The sequence below is a fragment of the Piliocolobus tephrosceles genome, chromosome 21 (assembly GCF_002776525.5).
Source record: "Piliocolobus tephrosceles isolate RC106 chromosome 21, ASM277652v3, whole genome shotgun sequence".
NCBI classification, from domain to species: domain Eukaryota; kingdom Metazoa; phylum Chordata; class Mammalia; order Primates; family Cercopithecidae; genus Piliocolobus; species Piliocolobus tephrosceles.
Genome location: NC_045454.1, coordinates 23,708,873 through 23,721,771, shown reverse-complemented (window position 1 = coordinate 23,721,771; position 12,899 = coordinate 23,708,873). Strand labels below are relative to the sequence as shown.

The window sequence follows — 12,899 nt, the reverse complement described above, 5'->3', positions numbered from 1 at the left end:
TCTGCTGGGAGCAAAGCCGGGGTGTCTGAGGACGCAGACCAGCACCCATCCCTCTGTTGGGAGCAAAGCTGGGGTGTCTGAGGACGCAGACCAGCACCCGCGCCTCTGTCGAAGGGCACCTCTTCTGCATTTCCTCTTCCTCCTCCTTGGCCTGGCCAGGAGCCCACCTGAGCTGGCCTCCATTGAGGCAGCCCAGACAGAGGGCCCGAGGCAGGCAGGCGAGGATGATGGGAACGCAAGAGGCCCGGTGGCTCTCCGACTCCCATCAGAGGTAGCAAGCCCTTGGGAACTTCACGGGAGCAGCCCACGCCAGCCAGCCGCTGACTCACACGGTCTCCACGATGCCACGCAGCTGGGATAGCCAGTTATTTGTCACTGGGAAATGAGGTGGGCACCCTGCGGCGCAGCGACACCTTTCCAAGACCACAGAACCTTCTGGGGAACGTGGAAAAAACAAACCCACAAGCCCAGGGAGACTTTCTCGAATGAACGCCCTTTCTCTCTGGCAGAGGCAGCCCTGAAGCCTGACAGTGTGCTGTTAATCATCATGAAGGTGCCTCTGATGCTGCCATATGGCGGGTGCAGTCTCATTACCTGGGACCCGGCACTTGCTCCTGTCCCCAGAGGGTGAGAGTTCAGAGCCACAAGCAGCCAGCAGCTCAGGCTTCTGAGCAAGAACCCATTCGCAGTCCCTCGGGTGTCATTCCCACTGCCACCCTCTATGACGCCAGCCCGGGGATCCCGTTGTCAGGGAGCAGGTCTCCCTTCTCTCAAATGACAGCATGGGTGAGGGCCAGGACCTCCCGCCCTCCAACCCCTTACTTTCTCCTGGAGCCGCCCTCTGCCTCCATTCGGCTTAGATCCCTGGCCCTTCTCTACGGCCACCACTCTTGCCAGTGCTGTAGACTCCTCGGCCCTGTGCCCACCCATCTGCATGGGCTCAGCCTGTGCCTGCTCCAGGATCACTGAGCACTGCCAGGGGAAGTCAAGCACTGGCGATGGCCAAGCAAGGCCCAGTCACCTCGGCGAGACCCCAGCTCTGCCGTGAGCTGCAGAGGAACCCGCAGGAGGGCTACTCTCAACTTCCCGCACCTTCCAAAGATTTCTACCCCCAACTTCTGCCCCCAGCGGGAGCCACCGTGGATGAATGAATTCCACTCCTACTTCTTGGAGCGCACAGCAGCCAGCAGATGGGTCCACTCTCACCTCTCCTCCTCCAAACTCCCAGGACTCCCCATCCATCCTCTCCTCCCTCCCTTTCAAGGGAAGGTGCATCCTCTTCCCAAGCTCACACGCCCACCTGGGGATCCCAGCTCCAACCTCCACCATGCACCAACCCCTCCTGCTAGAAGCTCCATGGCCACTGAAACAGCTTCCTCTACAAGTGAAGAATCCTCCCCTCACTCGCCTCCTTCTCCTCTTCCAGCCAAGCCTCCCCTACGCTGCCTGCCGGGCCCTAACAGTCCTTGCCTTGGGGGAGGAGAGAAAGCAGCTTTTGCATTCTATTTTGAACTTCCTACCCATCTCCTCCCCTCTCCTCTCCCCTCTCTGCTTCTCTCTTCACCCCCACCATGCTGCCAGTCCTCCCCTCTCCTCCTCGCAGAAGGCATGGTTCCCTCTGCCTCTCCCTGCTTTCCCTCTGCACTCACCGGCGGGTCCCGGCGCCCTGGAGCTCAGTGTGCAAGAACCCCCACTATGCCCCCATTTCAATGCGGCTCTGCCATCTTCCTGCTACTTCAGCAGAGACCCGGGTGTCATCCTAGAGGCCCTCTCCCATCACATCCATCCGCCGCTTCCCACATCCAACCCATGGCCAAGGTCCAGGCCTCCAGTCCACCTGCCCCAATAGCAGCTGGGGATCTTCAGGAAATGCAAACCTCATCAGGCTTTCCCTCGTTTCCAGTGGCCTTTAGGTAGCCTCAGGATGAAAGTAAACCTCTAGTAGAGCACAACTCACGTTGGTGCAGGCCATCTCCACCACTCACCCCACGTGTTCTCCCAGCCTCCTGCCTCCTCCCTCCTCTGCCTGGAACTTGTTCCTGCCCACCTCCAGCTCCTACCCAAAACACACTTTTCTCGGGGTTGGAGACGACCCCCTTCTACCCTCCCACCCTGGGCTAAATCCCTTCTCTGTGTTCCCTGGGTAGTCTAGACAAATCCTCAGAAACCTCTAACACTTAGAATTCTTTTAATTTAAGTATCTTCTGAAAGGCCATATATAGCCCTGGAAGACAGGGTCCCAGCACCAGCACAGACACGCAGTAACTATGCGTCATCAAAGCTACCTGGCCTTCCACCAAAGTCAGGCAACAGCTCATTTCCAACAAGGAGAGCTGATGGCCTCATTTCAAAGAGAAAAGGAGGCCTCTCCACCCAACCCTCTCCACCCCATGGCAGCATGGGATGTTGCCAAACCAAGCACAGCAGGGACAAAGCCTCCCCAGGCTCCAGCAGCCCAAACTCCCTCTGCCACTGCCTCGTCCCAGTCCCACGGGTAGGAAGAGCAGCCCAGGGTTGACAACAGGAGCCCACGCTCCCAGGCTCTCCACTCCGCCTCCCACTGCAGCTGGGGCATCCTCCTATGGTGATGAGCAGGAAGAGGTCATAATCTGCCAAAGGAGAAAGGACCACATCCTCCTCCCAGCAGAGGTGATAAGCATCTCTGCCGTCGAGGCCCAGGGACCTACTTGCTTTTCTAATCTTACTTTGGGGGGAGTGGAAAAAAAAAAAAAAAAAAAAAAATCAAACTGAACCAGGGCAAATTATTCCACAAAGGCAGTTCTCTGATGAAACCAGCCTGGCTGGGCTTTGGCCTGGCCCAATTGAATCTATGCTTAAATAGACGTCTGCTGTGTGCTGGCTTAACCAATTATCCATAGGGCATTCTGGGCCTGAAGTCTCACCCAGGCGCCAGGCATGGAGGGATGCATCCTAGCCTGGCCTGGTTATCTCACAGCACAAACACCGGAAACGGTTTTTAAGATGACTGCAGAAAAGAACGGGATTTTCCAGCATTCCGCACAGTTTCTCCTTATCTCCAGGAGGAATGCACCACGCTGAATATGATGAACCCATTTCCAGTGTTCTTGAGCATGAACAGAGAAGGACAAAAGGGTGCCCCAGCCCCCGTGGCTCCACTGGCCCCTGGAGTGAGAGATGCATGGTCAGACTCAGTCCCATCCTTGTCTGCCCCGGGGCATGTGTTGGATGGTTGTTAAAAGTATGATCTACTACAAGGCTGACAGCCCCATGAGAGGACAAAGGCCACCTCCTCCAGGAAGCAAGAGAGAATCATGGCTCAGGACAGGATGACAAAGATGCCACCTAAGAAGTTTGAGCAGGCCGGGCATGGTGGCTCATGCTTGTAATCCTGGCACTGTGGAAGGCCAAGGCTGGAGGATCTCAGGCCAAGGCTGAGCCCAGGAATTCGAGGCCAGCCTGGGCAACACAGCGATAACCTGTCTCTACAAAATATTTAAAAATCAGACAGAAGGCCAGGCGTGGTGGCTCATGCCTGTAATCCTGGCACTTTGGGAGGCAGAGGCAGGGGGATCACCTGAGGTCGGAAGTTCAAGACCAGCCTGACATGGAGGAACCCCATCTCTACTAAAAATACAACATTAGCTGGGCGTGGTGGCACATGTCTGTAATCCCAGCTACTCAGGAGGCTGAGGCAGAAGAGTCGCTTGAACCCAGGAGGCAGAAGTTGCGGTGAGCCGAAATTGTGCCATTGCACTCCAGCTTGGGCAACAAGAGCGAAACTCCATCTCAAAAAAAAAAAAGAAAAGAAAAATCAACTAGGCATGGTGGTGTGCACCTACCTGTAGTCTCAGCTACTCGGGAGGCTGAAGTGGGAGGATGACTTGAGCCTGGGAGTCGGAGGTTGCAGTAAGCCATGATTACAACACTGCATTCCGGCCTGGGCAAGAGCATAAGACCCTGTCTCTAAAAAGAGAACTTTGGGCAGAAGTCAGCTCAGGTTCTTTGGCTAGGAAAACACGTGCCAGGAGATGTGGGCACTGCACAGCCTCACAGAGAGTCCCCAGCTCATGGCCACGCTGTGGGCATCACCATGCCTGGAGGCTGCTCAAACAGACAGGGGGTGCTGCGAGGCAAAGTCTCCTACCCCACGTGGGCCTGCTCCCCTGCTACAGACCTAAAATCACAAAAACTAGATGAGGCAAAGATGTATTTGTGCAATCTTATTTTTTTCCTTAAATATTCACAAGTCACAGAACTGCCTCTGAGCATTAAATCCTGAATTAAGATATCAATTAACTGAGGTCTAAACACTCCACTGATTAAAATAGTAGTGAGACAAGGATGAAGCATTTCCAAAATCAGCCTCTAAGCATCAAAGTGCCACCGTGTTGAACAAAACTCATTTAAAGGGCCAGGAATTCCATCTCTCCTGGAGGTGGATGCGGAGGGAGTGGTTCTATTGGAGCCAGGTGGGCGGGAATTCAACACCACTGAACCCCCAACAACTATCCCTTCCACACTCCATGACCCAGTGATGCAAAAGATAAAATCCCACAAGGGGAAGGACAGAAAGAAAAGAGCTGGTTGGAATTACATATCCTCGGGGGGAATCAATCAATAAGTCCTCTCAAAGAAACCAGAGCCATGAAGAAAACGATGGCTTAGCTCAGCCGTGAGCCGAGTGTGCCTGAAACCTAGCTAGAGATGGGCAGACGTGGGGCAGAGGTCCACCTCCACGCTGGACCAGGGCCTGGCCACGCCTTTCCTTCTGTCTGATGCTCCCACATCCATCTCCTGCCTCCTGGCGCGCGGTGACTCAAGTTCTCACTCTCACCTAGGAGTCCCACTTCCCATGTGGCTTTCTTGCTGGCGTAGGGTTAAATGCCTATTCATGAGGACACAAAGATGAGCAATGCTACTGGAATCCTTTTCACAGACACACTGAGAATTTAGGTCATCATCTACGTATCTTTTCTAATTTGGGACATGTTACCCAGGACGTAGAATCCTGGGACATGTCTACCTGTGAATTAACCATAGCTTCCCATCTCCTGTGCACACAGAGAGGCTGGTGAGCAGAAATAGACACATTACCCACCGCCTGATTAATGCATGCAGGACACTTTCGTTCTGTGTAATTAACAGCTCTAAAACCGGCAGATGACTCAATTTAACACAGTCTCGCTTAAAACCCAAGAAGGCACACGGCAATTGCTGACACGCCTGCTCTCCCCTGACGCTTCCAGAGGTACTTAACCGAAACCCAAGGCACTGAGCTATCAGGTGGTATGAAAGCATCTCCTTTTATTTCCCACCTTGCCTTCAGATCAATTTAATCATCTGCAAAACAGTAAAGCAGAACCACAGCCTAAATTATGGAAGTAAGATGCCTGCTCTTTTGAAGTTTCAACTTTTGACCTTCACATTCAAACTGCACTACCCAGCACAAGAAAAGAAATTATCAGTTATGATCTCATGTTTGTGGGGAAGAGTATGATTATAGAGGAATTTACAGGAAATCAAAAAGGCGCTCCTTGAGAGAATGGAAAACAATAAAACAGTCACAGGAAGGAAATGAATGACAGCTGAACAAAAATGAGAAAGCGAGTTTGCCCGTGCTAGGAAAGGCTACTTGCTGCCTTCCAGTCAGACAAGCTCCGGAGGAACCCCATGTCCCCAGCCAAGCTGCCAGAGGGAGCTGAGGTGCACGTGGGTGCCAAGGAAGCCAAGCATCTGCCCCCTGGTCCTCCACCCTACCATACCCTGGCCCCAGCACAAGACCATTCCAAGGGCACTGGACCAGCAGTGAGCTGGGAGGATGACTAACACTCAGGCAGCCCTACTCCACGGGTACCCCCTCAGAGCTGCAAGGAGCAGTGCAAGAGCCTGGGTTCAACAGTCTGGGCTCAACTGGCATTTTCTTGGGCAAGTCACTAACTTCCCTGTGCCTCAGTTTCTTCATCTGTAGCATGGGAATAACTAGAACACTTACCTAATACACCACAAATAAAATATCTTTAAATACAGTGACATGTGTCAAGTGCTTAGCACAACACCTTGTATACACGGAGTCTTAACAGGTGACAGTGTTATCAAGATGCGCCGGGCTGCAGCCTGGCTAACATGGTGAAACCCCATCTCTACTAAAAATACAGAAAGTAGCCGGGCGTGGTGGTGCATACCTGTAGTGGGGAGGTGGGGGCTGAGGCACAAGAATCACTTGAACCCGGGAGGCAGAGGTTGCAGTGAGCCAAGATCATGCCACTGCACTCCAGCCTGGACAACAGAGCAAGACTCTATCTAAAAAAAAAAAAAAAAAATGTGCCAGGCTGGGTGCAATGGCTCATGCCTATAATCCCAACACTTTGGAAGGCTGAGGTAGGAGGATCTCTTAAGGCCAGGAGTTCGAGACCAGCCTGGCCAACATAGGAGACCCCCGTCTCTGCAAAAAAAAAAACAGAAAAATTAGCTGGGTGTGGTGGCATGTACCTGGAGTCATAGCTACTTGGAAGGCTGAGGTGGGAGGATCGCCTGAGCTCAGGAGGTCAAGGCTGCAGAAAGCTACGATCCCGCCACTGCACTCCAGCCTGAGAGACAAAGTGAGATCCTGTCTCTTAAAAAAAAAAAAAAGACATGCCAGCACTTGACTTATATTCTCAATCTTTGAGCCTACTTTGCAAGTGAGGAAACTGAGGCTGGGTGAATCTTCATATCGATACCATGAGTTAGGTTTCACCACATCTCCGTTTTACAGATCAAGAAGCTGAGGCTCAGAAAACTCATGACTTCCTGAGTAGGGAGGAGCTGGGGCTAGAATTCACATGTGCCCTAGTTGATGGTTTCCGGTTATCCCCATGATCCTACCAGAGAGAGAGGATGGTGAAGATATTCAAGATCTAACGACAAAAGGTGTGTCCCTGAGTCGTAATCTAACATCAGGGAAAGCCCACCCTTGCCTGTTAATAAAGGACCTGCCCGCCGCCCCACACAGCATCCTTCCTTCAATGACCCAGGGAGTGTGATGATCATGACTACAGTGGACCCACCGAGAATGACTGGGACCCGGGCTATTAAAACATTCCCCTGAGCATCAGGGACGATGTGACATTTCTAAAACAGTTCTACCGCCATCAACTGCCAAGTAAGTCCTTTCTGCTGCTTGCTTTAATGAAGTTGGGAGGTATGCTTACGAACGCGGGCGCGACCTCAAAGCCTCAAAAATGTCACTTGAATTAAAGCATGCTTCTTCGAAAGTGACGAATTAATGACTTATCCCTTAGGAGATGTGGGAGTACAGGACCCAGCTGTGGTCTCCAAGGCACCCAAGCTGTAAGCGACCACAAGGGAATGTCCCACGTGAGGCAGTGTTAAGTGGACATGGCCCATTCTAAGTACCCAGGATTTATTCTTCCACCAAATGGGGGCTGCAGATAGGACAGGCTCTCTGGTTTCTCTTCAGATCCTATAAATCTTTTGCCTTTTACAGACAAGTCAGGCATTTATTACTTTATTTTTTTGAGACAAGGTCTCGCTCTGTCACTCGGGCCGGAGTATGGTAGTACAATCACGGCTCACTGCAGCCTCGACCTCCTGGGCTCAAGCGATCTTCCTGCCTCAGCCTCCCAAGAAGCTAGGACTACAGGAGTCCAATACCATGCTCGGCTAATTTTTTGAAATTTTGTTTTTGTAAAGATGGGATCTCTCTCTGTTACTCAGGCTGGTCTCAAACTCTGGGCCCCAAGTGATTCTCTCATGTTGGTCTCCCAAAGTGCTGGGATTACAGGCGTGAGCCACCAGCTCGGCTTTGTTACTTTATAAAAACAAGAGGTAACTGTGAACTTGAAGAACACCAGCCCCGTCTTCACAGAGGGTAGCTGTGAGGGCCCACTGGTTACAGACTCACTGGCCTCTAACCCTGAGGGTGCAGTATTAGCGCCTATCATCAGCCCTCAGTTCTCCACCCCCAGCTCAGCCCTCTCTCACACTGGCACCTGCCTCAGACTCAACACACCCCAAGTCCCAGATCTGCCCTGGTATCTGGCCCTTCCAGTTGTCCCCATCTCAGTGACACACCACCTAGCTGTGCGGGACAAAAACCTGGAGTCACCTTCAACTCCGCCCTTCACTCATGCATCACAACTGGTCCCTCCCAGGAGCTTTCCGTCTTGACTGCAGCCTCACCACTCAGCTCTGTCCTGCCTCTGCCCTCCACTGCCAACTGGACCCCCGCAACAGCCTCCTAACTTGCCACCTGTTTCCACACTTGCCCTGCAGCTGGGTCTCTAGTCTGAGGTCAAAATGATTTTTTAAATGCAAACCCAATCTTACCATTCTCCTGCTTAAACCATTCAAGGGTTTCCTGTGTTTCCCATTCCTCTGAAGAAAAAGTCAAGACGGACACCAAGGCCCACCCAGCCACTGCCTGTCTCTCCAACTGTTCTCGGGCTCTGCTCCCTGGCTTCGCACTGGCCACACAAAGCCACCACCACCCTTTCTCTTGTTCCTGTGAACAAGTGGTCCTTTCGCCTCAGCCGCTCTCTCCTACTCCTTTTTCCACAGCCAATGCCCATTCATCTTTCCGGACACCTCCTTGGTCCCAAGCTCTAAGATGAGGCGAGTCAGAGTTCCCAGCTAGACGGGAAAGAAAATGTGATCATACAGACTTAGGGTCAGACGTGAGAAGGCTACACATCTCCTAGGCAAGTGATGATCTGGCAAAGGCCTGGCCTTGCCTCTCTTCTACATTCTCAGTAAGTGCAGTCATCCAGCAAAGAAAAAATGCCTTGCTGCTGTCAAAGAGCAATGTGATGGCTTAGGAAGAAACTGGTGGCACACTGGGATTGGAGGGCCACTTCCAGGGCCCACAGAGGTGACGCCCAGCATAAAACTGCTCACTTTGTAGGCAGCTAGTAGAAGCCAGTTGTGCAGCAGGTAAGGGCTAACAGTATCACCACAGGAAGGAGGAAGGTGACAGAAGAACGTGTAGAACAGAATGCCACCTTTGTCAAGACACATGCGTGATGTGAGGAAAATGTGTTTACTTTTCTGGCAATGGGATTATGCGTGATGTTTATTTCTGCCCTTTTCACTATCTAGCTTATGCTGGAGCTATCTAAGTTTGGTTTACTTATGGTAGGAGTTTTTGTAAGATTGCAAATAAGTTTAATTGATGTTTAAGTGACTCATGCCCTTTCAAAAAGAGTACAGCCAGCCAACCAACAACAAAGAACAAGCAAAATAGAAAAGGCTATGGAAGAAGGTTCTGGGAATCTGCTTTTTGAGGGGCTCTCTGAGATGGTGTGGGCAGGAACAACAGGGCATTCCATCCCCATGAGCCGAGCACAACAAACAGGCATGGTGACCACAGGCTGTACTCACCACTCAACGATCTCTGGGTGAAGAATGGTGTTGTTGACTTCGAACCTGTGGGGGGAACAGAAATCAAGCCCATTAATCCAACAGTCTATCATGTCCCAGCAAGAACCACTTCATTCAAGACATGCACACATGATGAGGAGAGAGTCCCACACTTTAATTTCATGACTTCCTGACCCACGAAAGGCCTGTTGATCCCTTCCTGCAGCAGACCTGGCAGCCTGGGTCATGTCCTCCAAATGCAGTCTGTTGGAGAGTAAGCTTTATGGCTACAAAACCAGCCTCGATCCCCACTAGGCAGACAGTATGGTCTCTTGTGTCAAGTATACCAAAATACACACAATAGGAGTACCAAAAGGAAAGAATGCAGAGAAAGCAAAAACCTCACCAATTTGATGAAAAACATTAACCTACATATCCATAAAGCTCCATGAACTCCAAGTAGGACAAATTCAAAGATATCTATACTCAGACACATCATAATCAAACTGTCAAAAAAGTATCTTGAAAGCAGCAAGAGGAAAGTATTAATAATTCATCACTTACAAAGGATCCTCAATTAGATTAACAGTTGATTTCTCATCAAAACCTATGGTGAACAGAAGGCAGTGGGATGACATTTAAAGTGCTGAAAGAAAAAAAAAAAGTCCAACAAGAATTCTATATCCAGCAAAGCCATTATTAAAAAATGAGGGAGAACTAAAACATCCCAGATAAGCAAAACCCAAGAGAATTCATCACTAGCAGACCTAACCTGAAAGAAAAACTAAAGGGAACTGTTTCAACTAAAATGAGAAGATACTACAGAGTAACTTGAATCCACATGAAGAGAAAGAGAGCACTGGCAATGGCAACCATATAGATAAATATAAAGACAGTATAAACGTATTTTTTGTTTATAACTCCCTTTCTCTCCTGACTTAAAAGACAACTAAATAAAGCAATAATTGTAAATCTGTACTGGTAAGTACAAAATGAATAAAGACACAATCCACAGGCAATAACAACACTAAAGAGAGAGAGGAAAAGGAGACATCTAGGGGCAAGCTTTTGCAAACTATTTAAATTAAGTTGACATTAATGCAAACTGATTTTCAAGTTTAATAGTCAACTGTATCCCCATGACCAATAAGAAAATAGCTAAAACATACAGAAAAGGAAATGAGAAAGAAACCAAGATGTTACAATACAAAAACAAATCAAACACAAAAAAATGTAACGGAGAAAGTGAGGAGCAAAAATGTTATAAGACATAGAAAACTAATTTTAAAATGGTAGTTTTTCCTTATCAATAATTACTTTAGATGTAAATGGATTAAATTCTCCAATTACAAGGCAAGGATTGGCAGAATGAATGTTTTTTTTTTAAATTTTAAGTTCAGGGTTACATGTGCAGGTTTCTTATACAGGTAAACTTGTGTCATGGGGCTTTGTTGTACAGATCATTCTGCTACCTAGGTATTAAGTCTAGTGCCCATTAGTTATTTTTCCTGATCGTCTTCCTCCTCCCACCCTTCACCTTCCAATAGGCCCCAGTGTGTCGTGTTCTCCTCTACATGTCCATGTGTTCTCATCATTTAGTCCCACTTGTAAGTGAGAACATGTGGCATTTGGTTTTCTGTTCCTGCATCAGTTTGCTGAGGATAACAGCCTCTAGCTCCATTCATGTTCTTGCAAAGGACATGATCTCATTCTTTTTTATGGTTGCGTAGTATTCCACAGTGTATACCATACCACATTTTCTTTATCCAGTCTACCATTGATGGGCATTTACGTTGATTCCATGTGTTTGCTATTGTGAACAGTGCTGCAGCGAACATACACGTGCATGTGTTTTTTAGAACAGAACAATCTATATTCCTTTGGGTGTATACTCAGTAATGGGATTGCTGGGTCGAATGATATTTCTGTTTTTAGGTCTTTGCAGAATTGCCACGCTGTCTTCCACAACGGTTTAACTAACTTACACTCCCACCACCAGTGTATAAGTGTTCCTTTTTCTCTGCAACCTTGCCAGCATCCGTTATTTTTTTACTTTTTAATAAAAGCCAGGCAGAATGAATTTTTAAAATATGATTCAACTATATGCTCTAAAGAGACACACTTTAGATTCAAAGACACAAATAGGTTGAAAGTAAAAGGATGAGAAACGATATGCTACACAAACAGAAATGAAAATGGAACTAGAATCGCTATACTAACATCAGACAAAATAAGCCCTAAGATACAAAGTTTTACTAAAGACAAAGAGGACATTTTATAATGATAATTAGGTTAATCCACAAAGATAAAACAATTACAAACATATGCACATAACAGAGCTCTAAGATATACGTATCAAAATCTAACAAAATTAGAGAGAGAAACTGACAATAGTTGGAGACGTCAATAATCTACTTTCGGTAATGAATAAAACAACTGGACAGAAGATTAAAAAGGAAACAGAAGACCTGAACAAAAACGCGGTGGCTCACACCTGTAACCCAGCACTTTGGGAGGCTGAGGTGGGTGGATCACAAGGTCAGGAGATCGAGACCTGGCCAATACGGTGAAAACCCATCTCTACTAAAAACACAAAAATTAGCGGAGCATGATAGCAGGCGCCTGTAATCCCAGCTACTCGGGAGGCTGAGGCAAGAGAATCGCTTGAACCTAGAAGGCGGAGATTGCAGTAAGCCAAGATCGCGCCACTGCACTCCAGGCAAGCGACAAGAGAAAGACTCCGTTTCAAAAAAAAAAAAATACACACACACACCCCCCCCACCCCCAAAAAGATCTAACAGGCGCCTCTAAAACACTCAGCCAATAGCAGCAGAATAGCCATTTTCTCAAGTGCACATGGATCACTCTCCAGGATACACTTTATGTTAGGTCACAAAACAAGTTCCAATACATTTCGAAAGACTGAAATCACACTAAGCATGCCCTCTGACCAAAACAGAATGAAATAAGAAATCAGTAACATAAGGAAAATAGAAAAATTGACAAGTATGTAGAAATTAAACAGTAGACTCCTAAATAACCAATGGATCATGTATCAAACCTTAAAGGAATGAAAAATGGGGAAATTACTACTGACTTTACACAAACAAAAAAGTTTGTAAGGGAATACTATAAATAACATATAGCAACAAATTGGAAAACCTATTTGAAACAAATCCCTAAAGACACAAACTACTACTAAATTGATATAAGAGATAGAAAATCTATGCCGGGCACAGTGGCTCACGCCTGTAATCCCAGCACTTTGGGAGGCCGACGTAGGCAGATAATCTGAGGTCAGGAGTTCAAGACCAGCCTGGCCAACATGGCAAAACCCCATCCATCTCTACTACAATACAAAAATTAGCTGGCCATGGTGGCTTGTGCCTATAGTCCCAGCTACTCGGGAGGCTGAGGCAGGAGAATCACCTGAACCCAGGAGGCTGAGCATGCAGTGAGCCAAGATTATGCCATTGCACTCCAGCCTGGGTGACAAGAGTGAAACTCCGGGAAGGAAGGAAGGAAGGAAGGAAGGAAGGAAGGAAGGAAGGAGGGAAGGA

The 12,899-nt window shown here is 48.4% G+C and overlaps 1 protein-coding gene across 2 annotated transcripts in view; it reads right to left on the bottom strand.

The window, feature by feature from the left end:
* Positions 1-12,899, bottom strand: part of PEPD (peptidase D) — a 135,941-nt gene that overhangs the window by 82,665 nt on the left and 40,377 nt on the right. For both annotated transcript variants that reach the window (XM_023229059.1, XM_023229058.1), the window contains exon 7: positions 9,361-9,405. In XM_023229059.1, coding sequence (XP_023084827.1) covers positions 9,361-9,405 — 45 coding nt within the window. The remainder of the gene's footprint in view (positions 1-9,360; positions 9,406-12,899) is intronic.